General features: G+C 44.5%; 1 protein-coding gene across 1 annotated transcript in view; it reads left to right on the forward strand.

Annotated features, from left to right (window-relative positions):
• Positions 1 to 8762, forward strand: part of ANAPC4 (anaphase promoting complex subunit 4) — a 32934-nt gene extending 24172 nt beyond the window's left edge. Inside the window, exons 20-28 of the mRNA XM_065907268.1 lie at positions 249 to 342; positions 3957 to 4054; positions 4620 to 4681; positions 4761 to 4799; positions 4899 to 5000; positions 6194 to 6268; positions 7117 to 7290; positions 7956 to 8079; positions 8424 to 8762. Of these exons, the coding sequence (XP_065763340.1) occupies positions 249 to 342; positions 3957 to 4054; positions 4620 to 4681; positions 4761 to 4799; positions 4899 to 5000; positions 6194 to 6268; positions 7117 to 7290; positions 7956 to 8079; positions 8424 to 8651 (996 nt within the window). The 3' untranslated portion in view covers positions 8652 to 8762. The remainder of the gene's footprint in view (positions 1 to 248; positions 343 to 3956; positions 4055 to 4619; positions 4682 to 4760; positions 4800 to 4898; positions 5001 to 6193; positions 6269 to 7116; positions 7291 to 7955; positions 8080 to 8423) is intronic.
• The last annotated feature ends 9387 nt before the right edge of the window (positions 8763 to 18149 follow it).

An 18149-nucleotide genomic window follows, 5' to 3' on the forward strand; every position in this document is an offset into this window, starting at 1 on the left:
TACTTAAACTCAATTTATGGTCTCTGTGTCTGTTGCATTCTAATCTTTTAGTAGTCTGCAGTTTGTTCAGTAGCTTGGCATTTAGTAAATTTTGGTCATCTCACAGAATAATGTGGTTTCAGAAGACTTGACAGTAAAATTTTACTTGACAGTAAAAATACCTTAAGTAGAATAGTGTTGAATATAAGCAATTTTAGAGCCTGATTCTTTGGTTTACAAAGCTGAAACGTCTAATTCTGTATTTCTAGTACTTGAAAGATGAAGATGATGATCTTGTATCGCCCCCTAACACAGAGGGAAACCAGTGGTATGACTTTCTTCAGAACAGCAGCCACCTTAAAGGTATTTCATGAACCAGACAGACTTGGGCCATGTTCATATTTACTGGAGGCCAGTACCTCAGCAAGTGTACTTGCTGAATACTTATTTGATTTATCTTTTTGTGTCCATTTTATTTGATTAGAGAAACAGGAAAATAATAACAATGTATGATATTGCTGTGTTCAAAAACACTGTATGTTAACTGTGATGTAGTAAGATTGCTTATTTTAAGTATTGTCTGTTATAAAAAACAGGATATTGGGAAGAAAGCTATAGAGCCTATCAGAGAAGTCTGTTTAAGTCAGTTCCAATTTATTAGCTTTTAAGAGCATATGATGCTTTTAACTCCTATAATGTATTCTTCTGAGGTGACTTTTTGTTTTAACTCGTTATGCCTTTTGTTGTTGATATGGTAAAATTTTATTAAGCCAACATTATTGGGGATGCAACACAAAATAGCAACCATTATGTATCGGAACTTCTCCTTTTTAGATGAAAAGATGTTTAAAGCATCTATTTCTTTGTTTCCTCAAAGAGTAATTTGACCAAGGTTTAGCTGTTTCTTAGATCCTTGGGGTAATAGCCACCACATACATGTATTATCTCCTTTAATCCTTACAAGAACCTAGAAGGTTATCTTCATTTTACTAAGGAGGAAACCGAAGGTTAGAGAAGGCCCATGATGATAAGGGTAGTAACCGATAGAGCTAGGACTCTGCTAACTTGAGAGCCTGTGTTTTTAACTATAGTCAGTAATAATCTCTGCTTCTTTCTGTTTGCTGTTTATCTGAAAGAGGAGTGAGTGGGAGAAGCAGAGAACTTCTCAGGCCCAGAACTTTGCTTGTTGCTCCTTTGATTTAATCCTAGAAGTCCACATTCTTTTTCTGAGCAGAACATGTTTTATATTGCTTGAGAGTCTTCATGATCACCAGAGAGTTGTATTGACATAAGTTAGTATTGAATGGAGGGAGAATAAAGGTACAGCTGACTCAGCTCATTTACTGTGTTTAATCAGGATGCCCACGGAGCAAGGAAGGATGCCTGGGGAGGGCTGATAGCAGAGCGCGAGCAGTGATGGCGCCAGGACCCTGTCACTGTTGGCTCATATCCACCCTGAGGACTTTGGAACAAACTGGTCCTACCCTTTTTTCTCCCCACATCTTCTGTAGCTGAATAGAAAGGCCTAACCTTAGTTACAGGCCTCATATTTAACTTGAAATTAACTCCATCTCTTAAGATGTTAGAATGTGACTTCAGACCAGCTCATTAATCTCCCAGTTTCTTAGTAGAGTATGAAGTAGTACAGATTGCCACCACGGAGCTTTTAAGAAACCCTTGATGAAACTTCTTCCTAGAACTTTGCAAAAATTAAGTGCTGAATACTTAATGTGCATACTTTCCCAGGGGGAGGTGAGAGAATTGGAGTCACATGTGGGTGAAAGCGGGTGTGCTGGAAGCAGGGCTGCCTGGGCTGGAGGCCCACCTTCCCACTTGCTGCTGTGTGGCTGTGGGCACACTGCCTGACCTCTCTGTTCCCCAGCGTTCTCTTCTGCAAAGTGAGGTGATCACAGTGCCTCCCTCAGATTAATCTAAATGGAGCACTTAGGATGGTGCAGTGTGCATTTGAGGTGTTTTTACTCAAAACACTTCTGACTCCAAAGTGAGAGGATTCTTTTCCTCCTGAGATCATCTCTGATACCACCTGGGTGTCCCACACTTCCATTATGACACTAACTGCAGCGTTAGCTCAGACTCCAGGGTTCAGGGCTTAGTCCTACAAAAGTGCCCCCACTTCAGAGTTCAGTCACCAGTACTGGGGCCCCAGGTTACCCACATTTCTGTCCCACTTTGCTACAAATTTGAGGGTTCCCATAATTCAAGTTTAATAATTTGCTAAAATGGCTCACAAAACTAAGAAACACTTGAATTGCATTTACCAGTTGATTATAAAGGATGCAATTCTGGAATAGCCAAGTAGAGATGCACATGGGGTGAGAGATGGAGTGGGGGACGTGGAGCTCCATCTCCTCTCTAGATGTACCCCCCACCCCCCAGCCCCTTAATGCCGGCAGCAACCCAGAGGCCCTAGCTCTGTCATCTAGGGGTTTTGTGGCGTTTTCATTACGTAGGTGTGGTTAGCTTACTGGCCACTGGTGACGCTTCATATTTTCCCTCCATTGTCCTTAGGATCCCACACTGTATTGAGTTGTGTTTTCTTAGTCTTCTCCCATCTATGATAGCTCCTCAAGTCTTTCCTTATGTTTTTATGACCTGATTTGATGAGTACTAGTCAGGTGTTTTTGGGGTGGGGAGTGCACAGTGCTTCCCTGGTAGCTTGTATGGTAAAGAATCTGCCTGCAATGCGGGAGACTTGGGTTCGATCCCAGGGTCAGGAAGATCCCCTGGGGAAGGAAATGGCAACCCACTCCAGTAACTTGCCTGGAGAATCTCATGGGCAGAGGAGCCTCTTGGGCTATAGTCCATGTGGTTGCAACTGAGCAACTAACACACACAGTCATTTGTTTTGTAGAATGTCTCTCGGTTTGGGTTGTTGATGTGTTCTCATTGTTAGAGGGACTCACTGCCAGCTTCTCTCTTCTACCTGGTTGGGGGATGGGGCTGAAAGTTCCAAGCTTCTTATCAGGGCTTGGTCTTTACGTGACCACCCTGCATCCTGAAGCTATCTAGGGGCTCTTTAAAACAGAGGATGCTCCTATCATAGTTATCACTCAGGAAATTCCAAAGGTTTTAAAGAGTTCTGTCCCAGGAACTGGCGACAGAGACCAAGTATCTTTCTGTGATACCAAAGCATCTGTCACCTGTTGGGAGCTTAAAATGTTAACATGATTAAAACTCCTTATCCAGCATTAACTGGGGCAGGAGGTGCTATGTGGGAGGCCTGTAGAGCACAGTGGAGGAGGGTGGGCTTGGGAGTGGGACCTGGGCTTGATTCAGAGGTTTAGCTTCTTGGTCATTCTCACCCTGGGTGATTGCCTAAACCTCCTAGGCTTCATTTTTTTAAAAAAAATCAGTAAAATAAAGAGTATGATACTTACTTTTTACAGCTGTTGTAAACAATAGAAATAACAGATAAAGAATCTAACATACTTGTGTCAGTAGTTGACAAATTATATATTACTTTCTACTGGTAAAAGTAGCCTTTTCAGAAATGAAGAGCTTATTTTCATAGCACCACTATCTTACCTCTTGTTTTTGTTTTCAGCATCATACTCTCCCAAAATAATACTGGGTTGCTATTGTTACACCATTGTGGCAAAGAAGAGGGAAGAGTGAACTTATTTCATTATATGTCTTCTGGTTCCCAAGTCATCCTTTTCTTCTTACAGCCAACAGAAATATACTGTTGGCTTTTGGTGGGAAAAATAAAAGAATAGTAAACTGCCAGGACTCAGCTTGCAGTAAGTGTGATGGTTTTCAGTGGGCTGGCCCCCAAGGATGTTGCAAAGCCGGGGGCCTTGGTCGTTTTTAGTGAGTTTGTGTGAAGGTACAGTAGGGTGGCCAGGGAGAATTCCACCATCAGATAAGCTGTGTGGGCTGGCTCTAACAGTAGGTTAGTTTTGCCTAGCTATCTGGTTTGTTATAGCTTTTTGTTTTTTGTTTTTGTTTGAAACCAGAAAGTCCTTTGCTGTTTCCTTATTATCCTCGAAAATCATTGCATTTTGTGAAAAGGCGGATGGAGAACGTAATTGATCAGTGCTTGCAAAAGCCAGCGGTAAGTTTGAAAGAAATGCATGTTTTTGTATAGGAGCAAGAATAGCTACAATATGTGGCTCATTTATGTAAATGATCATAATTATTAAGATGAACCATATGAAAATGTTGATACTCAACTGTTTTTGACTAACAGAAGTGGCAGTTTCATATGATTCACCCTAATATTTCCTCTCACTGTTGGTTTCTTACATAAATTAAAAAATACATGGTTATTGAATATGTTGGCATCTTTAGTGTTTTATTGGTCCCCAGAACAAACTTATTATAAATGATCTTAGTTACAGAGCTGATGTGTCTGTTAACTGCTGAAGGATGGATGATTGATGCTGTGAAACTTAGAAGAGATGGTTTTTCACCTGCCATCACTTATCTCCAAGGTCCTTTGGCGCTCAGAGTTTTCTCTCTTCTTTACTGTTGTGACTGTCGTTAAAATTTCTTGCATGAAGTTTTGGTGACGTAGATGATTTTTCACTGGACTTAAACAGTGATGATCAGTCACCTTCTGTGGAGTATTTATTTCTGTGTATGTACATGCTTTAATTATATTTTTAAATCTTATTTAGGATGTAATTGGAAAATCAATGAATCAAGCAGTATGTATTCCATTATATAAAGATAGTAGAAGGTAATTCTGCTTACTTTTTGGGTGGTATAATTCAACAGCCGTTTATAATTTTTCTTACCTTTCTTTTCTTTTGTTTTAGTGAGGACTCCACACGTAGACTATTCAAATTCCCTTTTCTGTAAGTGTGTGTTTCTTCCCTGTCTTCTGTGAAAAATGCAGTTTTGTTGTATAAACTGATAGTTAAATGTCATGTTTTGACATTAACTTTTTTCCTTAGGTGGAATAATAAAACCTCCAATCTACATTATCTTCTTTTTACTATTTTGGAAGATTCACTTTATAAAATGTGCATCTTAAGGAGACATACTGATATTTCCCAGTGAGTATTAATCTGAAGTTTGAATCAAGGAGATAAGATTCTAATATTTTTAATAATAAAACACACTGTTTCCCTCCCCTCCATTTCAGCTTTTAGTTAAGCTACTTTGACTTTAGACTTGCTAACTTAACTCTTCTAAGTCGTGGTTTTCACATTATTAAGGTGGGGTAATGCCAAATTGACTTCCCTGGTGGCTCAGACGGTAAAACGTCTGTCTACAATGTGGGAGACCTGGGTTCGATCCCTAGGTAGGGAAGATTCCCTGGAGAAGGAAATGGCAGCCCACTCCAGCACTCCTGCCTAGAAAATCCCATGGACGGAGGAGCCTGGTGCAGGCTGCTGTCCAGGGGGTCGCAAAGAGTCGGACACGACTGAGCGACTTCACTTTCACTTTCACTTTCAATGCCAAATTAGGAAGCTGTGTAATCCCTTTTAATTTTAGATTACTTAATTTTCTATTGCTATATAGCTATTACATACAGGATTTTTTTAGGCTTAGGGAAAATATAACAGCAAAACAGTTGGTATTACATCTCGTGAACTTGTGGAACTTCAGAATTGTATCTTGGCTTCCTTGTAGAGAGGATTTTTACCTCAGGTTTAGTATTCAGTTCAGTCTCTCAGTCGTGTCCGACACTTTGTGACCCATGGACTGCAGCATGCCAAGTTTAGTATGCCTTTCATTAAACAAGAGGCCTTGCCTACAGAGACTTCTTTTGAGAATGCAAATAAAAGTTTTGAAAGATAATCACATTCAGAATGTCATTAGAATCTTAAATGGTTTTAAATCTAAACCAAGGGAAACTTTTTGAAAACAAGATGTAGCCCAAGAGAAATAATTTGGGTCTGTGGCCACACCAGCCTAAACGCACCTGATCTCCTCTGATCTCGGAAGCTAAGCAGCGTCGGGCCGGGTTAGTACTTGGATGGAGAGAGAATTTGGTTGTCCAAACATCCTCATTTTGTAAGGTATCTTGTTGCTTTGGGGAGATTTGGTGACTGTGAGATATTAGGTTTGTCTGTCAGGGATTTGCATTAGTTATCAGTATTCTAGAGTGAGTGTAATAGTGTTTTGATCTGGGGTTTGGTGATTATGTAAATATACTGACAGTCATTTTTTCCAGGCATGTATAGATTATTGCATATCCAAGGTGTTTTACAAAGTCTCTCCCCACCCTTCTTCTTTCTTCAAGATCTGTAAGTAACGGACTAATTGCTGTTAAATTTGGGAGCTTCACATATGCCACAACTGAAAAAGTGAGAAGAAGGTAAATCTTGAGCCTTGTCTGGATGAGTAAATACAAATATATGAATACGGTTAGACTCAGTTACAGTGATGCTACTCTTAGGCCTTCATCACTTGCACCACAGGGGTGCTGGGCTGGTGGTGTGTTTTATACTTAGAGGGTGATGTGACATTCAGTTGAGAAGAGCCTTACTGGCCCGCAGGACGTTTTGTAGTGTGGTTTCCTACAGTGAATACTTCTGAAGTCTCTGTCCACTAAGAAAGTAGTGTGGTTCCAGGGGGGCAGATGGCTAAAGGTCTTCTTAGGACCAACAGAGATGTGAGGCGGTGGTCTCCTTACTGCTCTGGGGTTTTCTTAGGTTAAGTGTAACAATACCGGTATCATCTGGCGGCTTTGCAAGAGAAAGAACTGACACTAATCCTAAACTTACCTTTTTCTTAACTGTTTTTCCTTACATAAAGGAAGTTCTTTGAAGTTGTATCTTTTCATATGTAAATCTTATTTTTACTTTTCATTCTAGATAACTTTGATTACCCAATATATTTATATGGTGTCATTCATAGAATTTCCAGAGGCTTAAGTCCTGACATTGATGTCAAGAATTTTCTGGAACTGTGAACCAACCTCACAGATTTTTCTTTTTCCATGATTACCTATTTTCAGGGCCTAGTTATATTTGTGAATAATCAGTACCATAGGTAACTGTGACTTTAGCGTAAACTAATGATGTATTTTAAATGTTACTGTATAGAATGTTAACTTGCATTCCCATTGTCAGTTTTTGGTTTGGTACCAGTATAATGCTATATATATAGTATTTTCTCAGTCATGGTAACACCTTTGATATAATGTAACTTATTTGATTTTAGCACCTACAGTTGTTTGGATGCCCAGTTTTATGATGATGAAACAGTCACAGTAGTTCTTAAAGACACTGTAGGACGTGAAGGAAGAGACAGACTCTTGGTGCAGTTGCCATTGTCTTCAGTATACAACAGTGAAGATGCTGCAGAATATCAGTTCACTGGGACTTACTCTACAAGGTAACTTACATTAGTAAGATTGTCTTTCTGATAGAACAGTTAAATGTTCCTTTTTTTAAAATGTATGTTGTACATTATTGTTCTTTAGGTATGATAAAGTCAACTGAGCAGAAATGCTTCTATTTTTTTTATTAAAAAAAACTGGCTTCAACAGCTCTCTTGTCCTTTTGCTTTGTTAGTAAATCAAGAATTATTTGCTGGAAGAAGGTGGGGAATTATTTTGTGTGGAGAACAGCACTTCTGTTTTCAAGGATGACATTAGCCCTAGTTTGTAGTAGAATTATTTTAGATTTGTCTTTAGTATTTTCCTTTCAGAATTAGGACCTCAATAGCCACAGAAGGGTTTCAAGGTCACTTCCAAGAGATAGCTTTAGATTGAGATTTAAATAAGCAGATCTCTAATTTATTAATAAAATGAGGTCATTTACTTACCTTAAAAGTGAATCAAAAACCTTAGTTTCTAAAGTTTCTGCTTTAATAAGATATTTGGTCCATCTGGAAGTGCAGTGTTTTCATAGAGTATAGTATCGCAGCTTTTTCATACAGTAGCTGGGAGAATCATGTTGGAAATGGGGATATTGGTAGAAATCAAACCCTGATGCCACCCCTAGTAACCGAGGGAGAAGAGCCCCGTCTCAGTCCTGGGTTGGCTTCCTCCCCTCTAGGCTAGATGAGCAGCGCAGTGCCATTCCCACCCGCGCCCTGCACTTTGAGAGGCACTGGAGGTTGCTGGAGAGCATGAAAGCACAGTATGTTGCTGGGAATGGCTTCCGAAAGGTGTCCTGTGTGGTGAGTGCCATAAACTGTCGCTCACAGAAGTGGCGGGGTCTGTGAGATCCTCAGTGCAAGCATTCTGTGATGGAAAGCTTTTACTCATGATGAGCATGTCGTGGTCTCAGCTATTGAGTTTTCTTGTTCTGAGAAAGCTTACTAAGCAATTACTAACTGTTTTAGATTTTGTTAATCTTGAAACTGTCACTCTATGTGGAGTACAGAGTGAAAGCTGAGTTGAGTGATTCTGTTGTAAATTTATGGGAAAATAATTTTCCTATGAAGCTACTCTTCAGATTTCTGATTTTTAATATATAATATATTAAGCCATTTAAGATTTCTTTATTTGGCCTTTCCTTTAGTTAAGCTCCAATCTCCGTCATGTGAGAGTATTTGAAATGGACATAGATGATGAATGGGAGCTCGATGAGTCTTCGGATGAAGAGGAGGAGGCTGGTAACAAGCCTGTAAAAATCAAGGAAGAGGTGCTGTCTGAGTCGGAAGCAGAGACCCAGCAAGCTGGGGATGCCGCTTCAGCCCCAGAGATGGTTGTTAAAGTCGAAAAGCTAGACCCCGAGCTAGACTCATGATCTGGCTTGCCGTTGTTTTACATGTTCTCATGTCAGGAAGGACACAGATGATGATCAGAGATGTGTTGGATTAATTTTCTTTACAAAATAAACAGTAAGTTTTGAGTTTTTTATTCTGTGTCTTCTCTCAGTGGTATAACCACTGTGAGAGGCTCTCTCCTTTTACCAAGACTTCTTTTTAATACTGGGTGCAGAACTAGTGTTAAAGAAAATATAAATTGAATGTGAAGAAAAAGTTTAGTCTTTTCTGTCAAAAGGTAGTATCAGGAATCATCCCTATATCAGGAAGAAGTTACCTTTAGTCATTCATCACTGGAAGCTTTGACGCATTTAGTGCTTTTAAACTGCAGGCAACATTTACTTCTATTTTTCTATCTTCCCTTTCTAGTTCATATTGCATTTGTTTTTATTAATTAATTTATTTTTTATTGAAGGATAATTGCTTTACAGAATTTTGTTGTTTTCTGTCAAACCTCAGCATGAATCACCCATAGGTACACATATATCCCCTCCCTTTTGAACCTTCCTCCCATCTCCCTCCCCATCCCACCCCTCTCAGTTGAATCAGAGTTTGATAGTTTCCTGAGCCACACAGGAAATTCCCCTTGGCTGTCTATTTTACATATGGTAATATAAGTTTCCATGTTACTGTTTCCACACATCTCACCCTGTCCTCCCCTCTCCCCATGTCCATAAGTCTGTTCTCTAATGTCTGCTTCTCCACTGTTGCCCTCTAAATAAATTCTTCAGTACCATTTTTCTAGATTCCATATATATGCATTAGAATATGATATTTATCTTTCTCTTTCTGACTCACTTCACTCTGTATGATAGGATCTAGGTTCATCCACCTTATTAGAACTGATTCAAATGTGTTCCTTTTTATGGCTGAGTAATATTCCATTGTGTATATGTACCACAAATTCTTTATCCAGTCATCTGTTGATGAACATCTAGGTTGCTTCCATGTTCTAGCTCTTGTAAATAGTGCTGCATGTGTCTTTTTCAGTTTTGGTTTTGGATAGAGATGGTGTATTTAGAAAGGTGATTTTTAGTATAAAAGTGGTGAAACAATGTTTCAGAGGAATGTTGATAGCAGAGGCCCTATTGGAGTGTATATGAAATAGGTGTGAAGTGAGGAAGTGGAGACCACAGAAGCAGGCAAGTCTTGAAGAATTTTGCTGCAAGAGAGGAGAGAGAAAAGAGGCTGGAGACATGACTTCGGAGGCCTTTTTAAAAAAGATGAATGCTCTGAAGGCATACTTATTTACCAGAGGAGTGATCCACAAGACAGACATTGACCATTCTAGAGGAAGGCAGAAATATGTGAAAGTGAAACCCTTGAGAAGGCAAAGGGCCAAGACCCAACAGCCAGAGGAATGGTCAGCCTCGGGTTGGAGCATGGTGTTCCTTCCACGCTCACGGGAGTGTGTGGGGACAGATGCTCGTGGCTGATGGAACTGTGGGTGTGACAGTTTTCCCCAAGAGATACCGTCTCAGCAGAGAGAGATGAGGAGAGAAGACGGTGAAATCCTTGACCTCAGAGAGAAAGGGAATTCACTGGGGAAGTGTTAGCATTGAAGGTCCACTGGAGATTTGTATCATAAATAACAAACCCAATTAATGGAATCATTTTCTCCTGCTGCTCAGATGTTGGGTGAATTAGGCGGAGCATTGGCTTTAATCTGGGGGTTGGGGTTTTGTCAAACCACTGCAACAAGAAAGGGATGCTGGGCTTAGAGAAGGTAGTAACACCGTGACAAGGTCAGTGGGTTAGAAGGTGGAGGTGTGGGGTTTTAGATTCAGAGGGATGGAGAGACGGGTGTGGTTTGCAGTGAGTGGTACAGAGGACAAGGGAACTAGGCCCATGGTGACTGCTGTTAGGGAAGGAGAAAATCATGGGCTCAGTAGATCAAGAATTAAGTGCCTGGTGCTTTTGGATGACTCATCCATGTGGTTGTTCATGTACCAAAAATGACAGCAAGCAGGATGGAGAAAGTTACCCCGAGTAGGGTGCTGGGATCACCAGTGCAGGAGGAGGAGGAGCTGACAGCTCTTTGAAAAGCTGCCTGTGCTCAGGGCTTTGGGAGGCCCAGGGCCTCTGTGACTTAGGTCACTTAGAAAGTTAGGAGGAAGCGGGGAATTGGTCCCAGGCCACCTGAGGCAAGGCTGGGCTCCCAAGCCTCACACTGACCTCTGGAGAGATTGAAGTAGAGCCCAGGATTATAGAGGACCCAGTGTGAATAAAATTATGAAGCCAGCGTGTGAGCACAGCAGTGTCTTCCAGTCCTGTATCAGCTATAGGTTGGCACTGCCTCCATCTGGGAGCTATGATTGAAGGCCAGGATGTGGGGGATGTCCTTAAAGCTGACTCGGCAGCTCTCCTCACTGGCTCTGGGAAACAGGTGTTTGTTCCCCTCCCTGGTCCTATCTTAGCGCAGCGCTGGTCACAGAGAGAATCCTGTGGGGTGAGGAGGCGGCCCAGTCCGATGGCCTGGGAGTGTGGACTGGAGTGAGCCCTGCTCAGAGGCCCAGGCGGGACCAGGGATGTGCAGGCACTGAAGCACCGTTCTTTCCCCTGGTGGGGGCTGCATTTCAGGGCCTCTCTGGTGCTGGGTGCTCTCCTGGGTCATCTGAAGCATTACCGGGAGGGGAGCTACCCTGTTTGGGGGCTCTGGCTGTTTGAAAAACCAGGCAGTTCCCAGGCCCCTGGGAGATGGCACCAGGCTGCTTAGCAGACCCAGGAGGGCCTAGCCCCAGCTGGCCCATGGACCTCTGCATCTACCAAAGTGTACACAAAAATCCTGAGTGCTCAGGGCCAGATGTTCCAGGGCCAGACCAGGCCAGACCCGAGGCTGGTTGCAATCAGAGGGTCTCTACCTGCACCTGCTGCCGCCCATCCCCCTCCTCCTGGTCTGTGTGCCTTTGGTTTTTCAAGGTTCTCCTGTGCAGAAGCCTGTCATGGAAAGAAGCAGTGTGGGAGAGGCTTTATATACGTTATCCCATACGGTTCTCTGAACAGCTCTGCAACAAAGGAATTTCTCTCCTTAGTTCACAGGAAAGAAAAATCTTCAGAGAGATCCCATGTATCCCAATTACACAGCTAGTCAATGTAACTGCCAGGATGCAAAACCCCAGGTAGCAATAATTGCTACAACTGAGTACTTAGTAAGAGCCAGGTGCCATTCCAAGCACACGGCACAAATAACTCATTCAAGCCTCAGCCCAGTCCTCCAAGGTAAGTGCTATTATTAGCATCATCTCCATTGCACGGATGGAGCAACTGAGGCACTGGAAATGTTCTGCTGTTCACAGGAATCCCAGAGGCTGTGGGGGCGGGATGGGGATGCCTGGCGCAGCACCCTCGCTGTTAACCGCGACACGTGCTGCCTTTCTGGGGTCCATGTTGTTCCACAGCCCACCCTGCCTCCCGTGTCTGGGCTGCCTTGCCCCAACCACGCTCTGGCACACAGTCTTCTACGGTGGCACAGCCGCTGTGATGTCTGCATGGTGCGACTGACAGTGATGCCAAGGCTTCATTCTCAGAGCTACGTCCTTCATAATCAGCATCTGCTCAGTGAGGAAATGCTGCGAGGGGAAGCGGTGCTGCTTTTCCTGCAGACTTGGGAGTATGTGGGGGCCCCCAAATCCTGCCCCCCAAGGTCAGTGTAGTTTCCTCCAAGACAGCACTCCCCACGCCTGTGACCGTGGCCTCTCTCTGCCTCCTCAGCAGGCTCCTGTTTATGTGTTCAGGACTCAGAGACAGAGCCATGCTGTCCCCAGAAAGGTGACAGTATTTGTGCTGTGGACGTTCTCCGTCTTATTCCCAATGCATCAAAATATTTTGCATTTTGTTGGTCTACAGACTTCCAGTGGGTAAAGGCTTCCACAGAAGATGGGAAGCAGGTAAGAAGCAGAGATGATCTTCTGAATAAATATGGGCCAGGCAGGGGGTGAATCTGCAGTTTGCAGCAGAGAAACCATTCAAAACACGGGATGCTTGGTGGTGAACACTGAGAGGGACTTTGTGACACTATGGAATACAGACCGGAAAACACACTTGGCCCGTTAGTTGTGGGCTGGGATCGATGATAACGCAGTGTTGAGAAAATAAGTTCCGTCTGACGTTTTTCCACAAAATAGCTCAGAGCATGACATGTCAATTATCCCATTTATTCATCTAACATGTAAAAGGGACTGAGGAGACAGTCTTGGGATGGAGCAGGAACTGTAATAATGTATTTTCCATTTGAGAAACAGAAGTTGGAGGAACAGATTTGCAAACTGGCTCAGCAACTCGGTGAAAATGTGAGCCTTAGATCTCTCAAATGTCTAACCCAGTACTTTTCACTGCCCTTAGTTCCAAAATTAGTATAAGGATCTGTTTATGTTTAAATGCAAGACTAATTTACAGCTAGTTTTGCTCTGGGCTGGCTGCACACTAGGTGTGTGACACATGCCACGTGGTCCAGCACATTTCTGAAAGCGGAGAATCGGATGATGGTTTGCTGCCAGAACGTGGTGAAGGTGACAGTACATAAAATCACTGGTAAAGGAAATGAAGACATGTTTTATGGGTTGAAGCAGAACAGAGAGGAGTGGTGTGGCTCTAAGGGGAGAAGGGTGCAAAATGTGCCCACCTAGTTTGGAAGAATAAAGACTTGCTACCCCTCTGTCAGTCCCAGAGTCCAGTTCAAATGCTTTTCCAAAGCCTCCTTTTACTCCAGCCCCCGCCATCCCAGCCCCAGGCTAGCTCTCATCTCTGCCTCGAATCCTCACCAAACCCACTGTGTTCCCTTAGCACTAAGCCCAGGAGAGGACCTGGACTAATCAATGCACTGCGGGTGTGAACTTGTCCAGCTGCCCCCACCCCAGAAAAAGGGAGCATTGTTAATTGCCCTTTATACCAAGGAGGATGGAGAAGCCCAGAGAGGTTAGATAATTTGCCTAAGGTCACACAGCTGGTGAGGGAGGGGTCAGCCGAGTTTCCTATCACACGTAGTAAGTACATCTCCGACATCAACCGCTTCCTCCCTTTCTTGTGAACAACAAACCTTTCACTTCGGGCAGGCGAACTCCTCCCGGGCAGGGACCCCCGCTGCCTGGCGGTAAATCCTCACTAAAGATGTGTTGCCCTACTGGAAGCGCCGCCCTTGAAATGGATGGAGTCCTGCGCTTGGAGTCCTGTATGGGGAGCCACAGCGCCCCCTAGTGCCTGAGAAGTCTTAGCTTTAGCGCCAAGCTGGCCCGCACGGGAGGTTTCCCAGCGCCCTGGGCAGGGCAGCAGGGCTGAGCCAGCCAAGGTAGGGAGGAGTGCTCCGCACGGCTGCCCCGTGCGGATCTCTGAGCCTGCCCTGTGGGAACGCCTCAATCCAGGACGCTCGCGCACCACAGGTGGCATCACCACTTTCTGACTGATGCTGGGTCCCCCCCAGGCAGCCCTCTGCCAGGCCCAGCGGCCTAGGAAGAGCATTTTAGAGAGGAAGATGTGTGGGAGGGTCCCCATCAGGAGACCAGAGGTCGAGGTGGCCTGCAAGTTGGCGGCTGGCCGAAAGGCCCTGCAGAGGGCAGCAGTTTGCTTGTCTATGCTCTTCATGCTGGGCCGGTTTCCTGACTCATGGGTCCCACACAGGCCTCGTGCTCTGTGGAACTAACCACATGAGAACAAGCAAAGGCTGTTTATTCTGAGCTTTCCTGAGCATCGGAGGCAGTCTTGCCTTTGGGCAGAGACTAGAGAGCAGGCTGAAGGGCTGGGAATGCTTTAGAGTGAAGAAGAGGGAACGCTGCAGGCTTACGCTGACTGGAGGCAGTGGGCCCCCGGAGGCGGAAGGAGGCCTAATAGAAGCGGGACATCCTACGTGGCTGATTAGGAGTGTGTATTTGGCCTTATCTGGTTGGTTCTGAGTTGGAAGCAGGGACAGAAAGTAGGAAACCTGTCGATTACTTCAGTTCAGTTCAGTTGCTCAGTCATATCAGACTCTTTGTGACCCCATGGACTGCAGTACACCAGGCCTCCCTGTCTATCACCAGCTCCCTGAGTTTACTCAAACTCATATCCATTGAGTCAGTGACGCCACCCAACCATCTCATCTTCTGTCATCCCCTTCTCCTCTTGCCTTCAGTCTTTCCCAGCATCAGGATCTAGTCCAATGAGTTAGTTCTTTGCATCAGGTGGCAAAAGTTTTGAAGTTTCAGCTTCAACACCAGTCCTTCCAATGAACACTCAGGACTGATCTTTAGGATGGACTGGCTGGAACTCCATGCAGTCTAAGGGACTCTCAAGAGTCTTCTCCAACACCACAGTTCAAAAGCATCAATTCTTAGGCACTCATCTTTCTTTATAGTTCCATTCTCACATCCATTCATGACTACTGGAAAAACCATAGCCTTGACTAGATGGACCTTTGTTGGCAAAGTAATGTCTCTGTTTTTTAATATGCTGTCTAGGTTAGTCATAGCTTTTCTTCCAAGGAGTAAGCGGCTTTTAATTGCATGGCTGCAGTCATCATCTGCAGTGATTTTGGAGCCCCCCAAAATAAAGTCTGTCACTGTTTCCCCATCTATTTGCCATGAAGTGATGGTTACTGATCATTGGCTATTGAGGCCGATTGTTGCAAGAAGATTCTTTGGCTTCCTGGATTGCCACTGTTGAGGTGGCCGTCTCCCTTCCTGCATGAATGGTTTATATAAAGCAGACGGTTTTCTGGGCTGGTTATCATAGATGAGTCAGTTCTCTGGGCAGGCTGCTGTAGGCTGCAGGTCAGAGTTCTATTTCATGTGCGGTCTGGCCATTGACTATATTCAGTTTCTCACTCTGCTATCGCCGTCTTGAAATTCTTGACAAGAGACCCCGTATTTTCATTCCATACTGCGACCTGTAAATGGTGTAGCCATTCCTGTGTTCTTTGGACTCATGACCAAGGAAGCTTTCATGATCTAGTTGCAGTTTTCAGACTTCTACTTAGAATTCAAGTTTGTGTTGTTCACAAGGACTGAGGGCCTCCTGGTGAAGTGGAGGTATGAACACCCTGGAGAATGTCTGCCTGTTGATGAGTCTGTTTCATGTCTGTTTCATTCTCAAGCCTGCAGATCTTCTGCTGTGTTTTTTTCCATCTTGGTGTGGCAGGGGTCTTCTGGGCAGTGAGGATAGTCAGTGAGCCTGGGCTGAAACAAACTTCTAACTTGGATCACAGCTCATTAATTTAGATCCTGTTCATTTTAAATAGAAAAGGTTTGATCAACATTTGATGAAAAGATTTGCTAAGCAAATGCACTGTGCAGAACGTTTGCAAGGAGGAGGTCAATATTTAATCTGTCTAGAGCAAAATTTTCAAGGACCTAATCAGCACTGTGTTATGCAAAACCAATGAGTTACCTTGTAAGCGTAAAATCTAATTTCAATGCATTCTTTGCTGTTCATATGTTGGAGGAGGTCATTGAGAGGTCATGACCACCAGTTGACCTGTGAGAGGACCCCGGCAATCAGAGACTCCTGACCCCATCCTCTGTCCTTGGAGTCTACATTCTTCCCGCTGTTCCCACACTAGGAGCTGTCTCAAGGATGCAACCTTGAGATAATGTGCTATTGAGACCATTTGAACCCATTTAAGGCCTCTACATAAATTTTAAGACCAACGGGCAAGTGTGGAGATCTGGGGCCACCCCAGACAAGCCTCATTTGTTAACTTCCTTTGCTTGTTAAACTTGCTGTCTACCAATCTGGAGCAGCTTTCTCTTTCTTAGCCTCTCCTTGTCCCCCCTAACCTATTAGGGACAGTTTCTGATTTCACCTGGGGGAAGATCCTGAGCTTATTATCATAAAAGTGGTTCTGAATCCTCCTGCCTCTAGACATAGCCTCGCGAAGGTATCTTGAAACACTGAAAAGCAGGACAGTGAAATCCTTCTGCAGGGATTTGCTAATTTAGGCTTACTGCAAAAAAAGCACATCTTTTTCGGGTCCCTGCACCCAAGTGCTGAGGCGTTTCTGTACCTCTGTTACCCTCACTGCTCCCCGTTTCAGGTTTCCTGGGGACACCAACCCCGCGTGGGTTTCCCTGCAGTGCTGAGTCCTTCCCTTCCTTCCAAAGGATGAGCCTTTCTGCCATTGTCTCTCCTTCCTGCACAAAGACTGCCTTCTCCAAGTGGTCCCTTCCTTCCGCCTCTCCCCTATCTAGTCCCACCGAAAAGCTCTGGAGGCAGACAGAGCAGCTCTCAGGCCACACTCTGCCACTCAGTAATGATGAGAACTTAATCAGGCTGCTTAACTACTTGGAGCCTCATCTTCTTTATCTGTGAAATGGGGACACTGATCCTAGCCTCCCTGGGTCCTGGTGAGGGCCAAGGGGATAACGTTCATGGAAAGGGATGAACTAGTGCTGGCCCAGCCCACACTCAGTAAACTCAGCCTGTGGTGGTTAATTCCAGATGGTAATGCCAGTCACCTCATTGCTTTGGTTACATTTGTCTTTCTGGTGAAGGAAAATTTCCCCACTTATGTGTCACCTCAGACATCAGCTCTGGTTTCGATGCCCTCAAACTCAGAGGATGAAGACTCTTCTCCACTGAGGGCACTCAAGAGAAGATGCCACGGGGGCTGGTGGCAGGTGCCAAGGAGGCCTGTCCAAACCGTTTGGGGAGCCAGTACTATGGGCTGGAGCACAAGAGTGGCCTCTCAGGTGGCCATCTGCAAGGGGGTGGGTTTGTCTGCACACACAGTTTTGAAGGGTTGCTTTGGGAGGAGTCCCTTTGCCCTGCAATCGCCCATCTAAAGGAGAGGGGTGGGGAATGGCATTGATTCGTAAGCAGAGGCGTGAGCACTGCTGCCTCCCTCTCCCCCAGGTTCCTCCTGGCTCTGCCTTCTGACTCTTTGGGTTTGAAGACGGCTGTGTTTGGCTGGTACCTGCATGGTGACGCATGGGGCAGTGCAATCATTTGCAAATTCCTGGTGCTTGCCTTCATTCTCAGTGACTAGAGGCGCATAGTGAATGCTCGCCGAAATGACTTCTGGCCACCGGCCCCACTGCCCTAGTTCCTTGGCGACCTTCATTCGCCCACCAGGCCTTCAATACTTTGCAGTCTTCACGAAAGTCTCTGGGAGGCCTGAGGAACACCTGAATTACAGATCAGAAAACACGACTGAGATGTACTTTTTTTTTTTTTTTTTTTTTTGATTGAACAAAACTCCAGATCTTTGCTCCAGGGTTTTTTCAAATGCGAGTACCAGGCTTCTTATAACTAAAGAGGGGGAGGTGGGACCATAGGAATCCAAAACAAGAAGAGGTTTTGACCGGCAGCGGCCCTGCAGCTGTCGCCGCGGGCATCCCGTGCTCCCTCACCACCATCCGCAGCGTCTCTTCACTTAATTCCTGGGTCTGTACCTTTTTCTTTCTCAGCCAAATCCCCATTTTGGGGGATCACATTTTCTAGAAGCTTCCTGAGAGTGGGTACACGGGGGTAAACTTTCTAAAGTGGCTTATCTCTGAAACTGTCTTTGCTCT

This window comes from Muntiacus reevesi, chromosome 16 (assembly GCF_963930625.1).
Source record: "Muntiacus reevesi chromosome 16, mMunRee1.1, whole genome shotgun sequence".
Taxonomy (NCBI): Eukaryota; Metazoa; Chordata; class Mammalia; order Artiodactyla; family Cervidae; genus Muntiacus; species Muntiacus reevesi.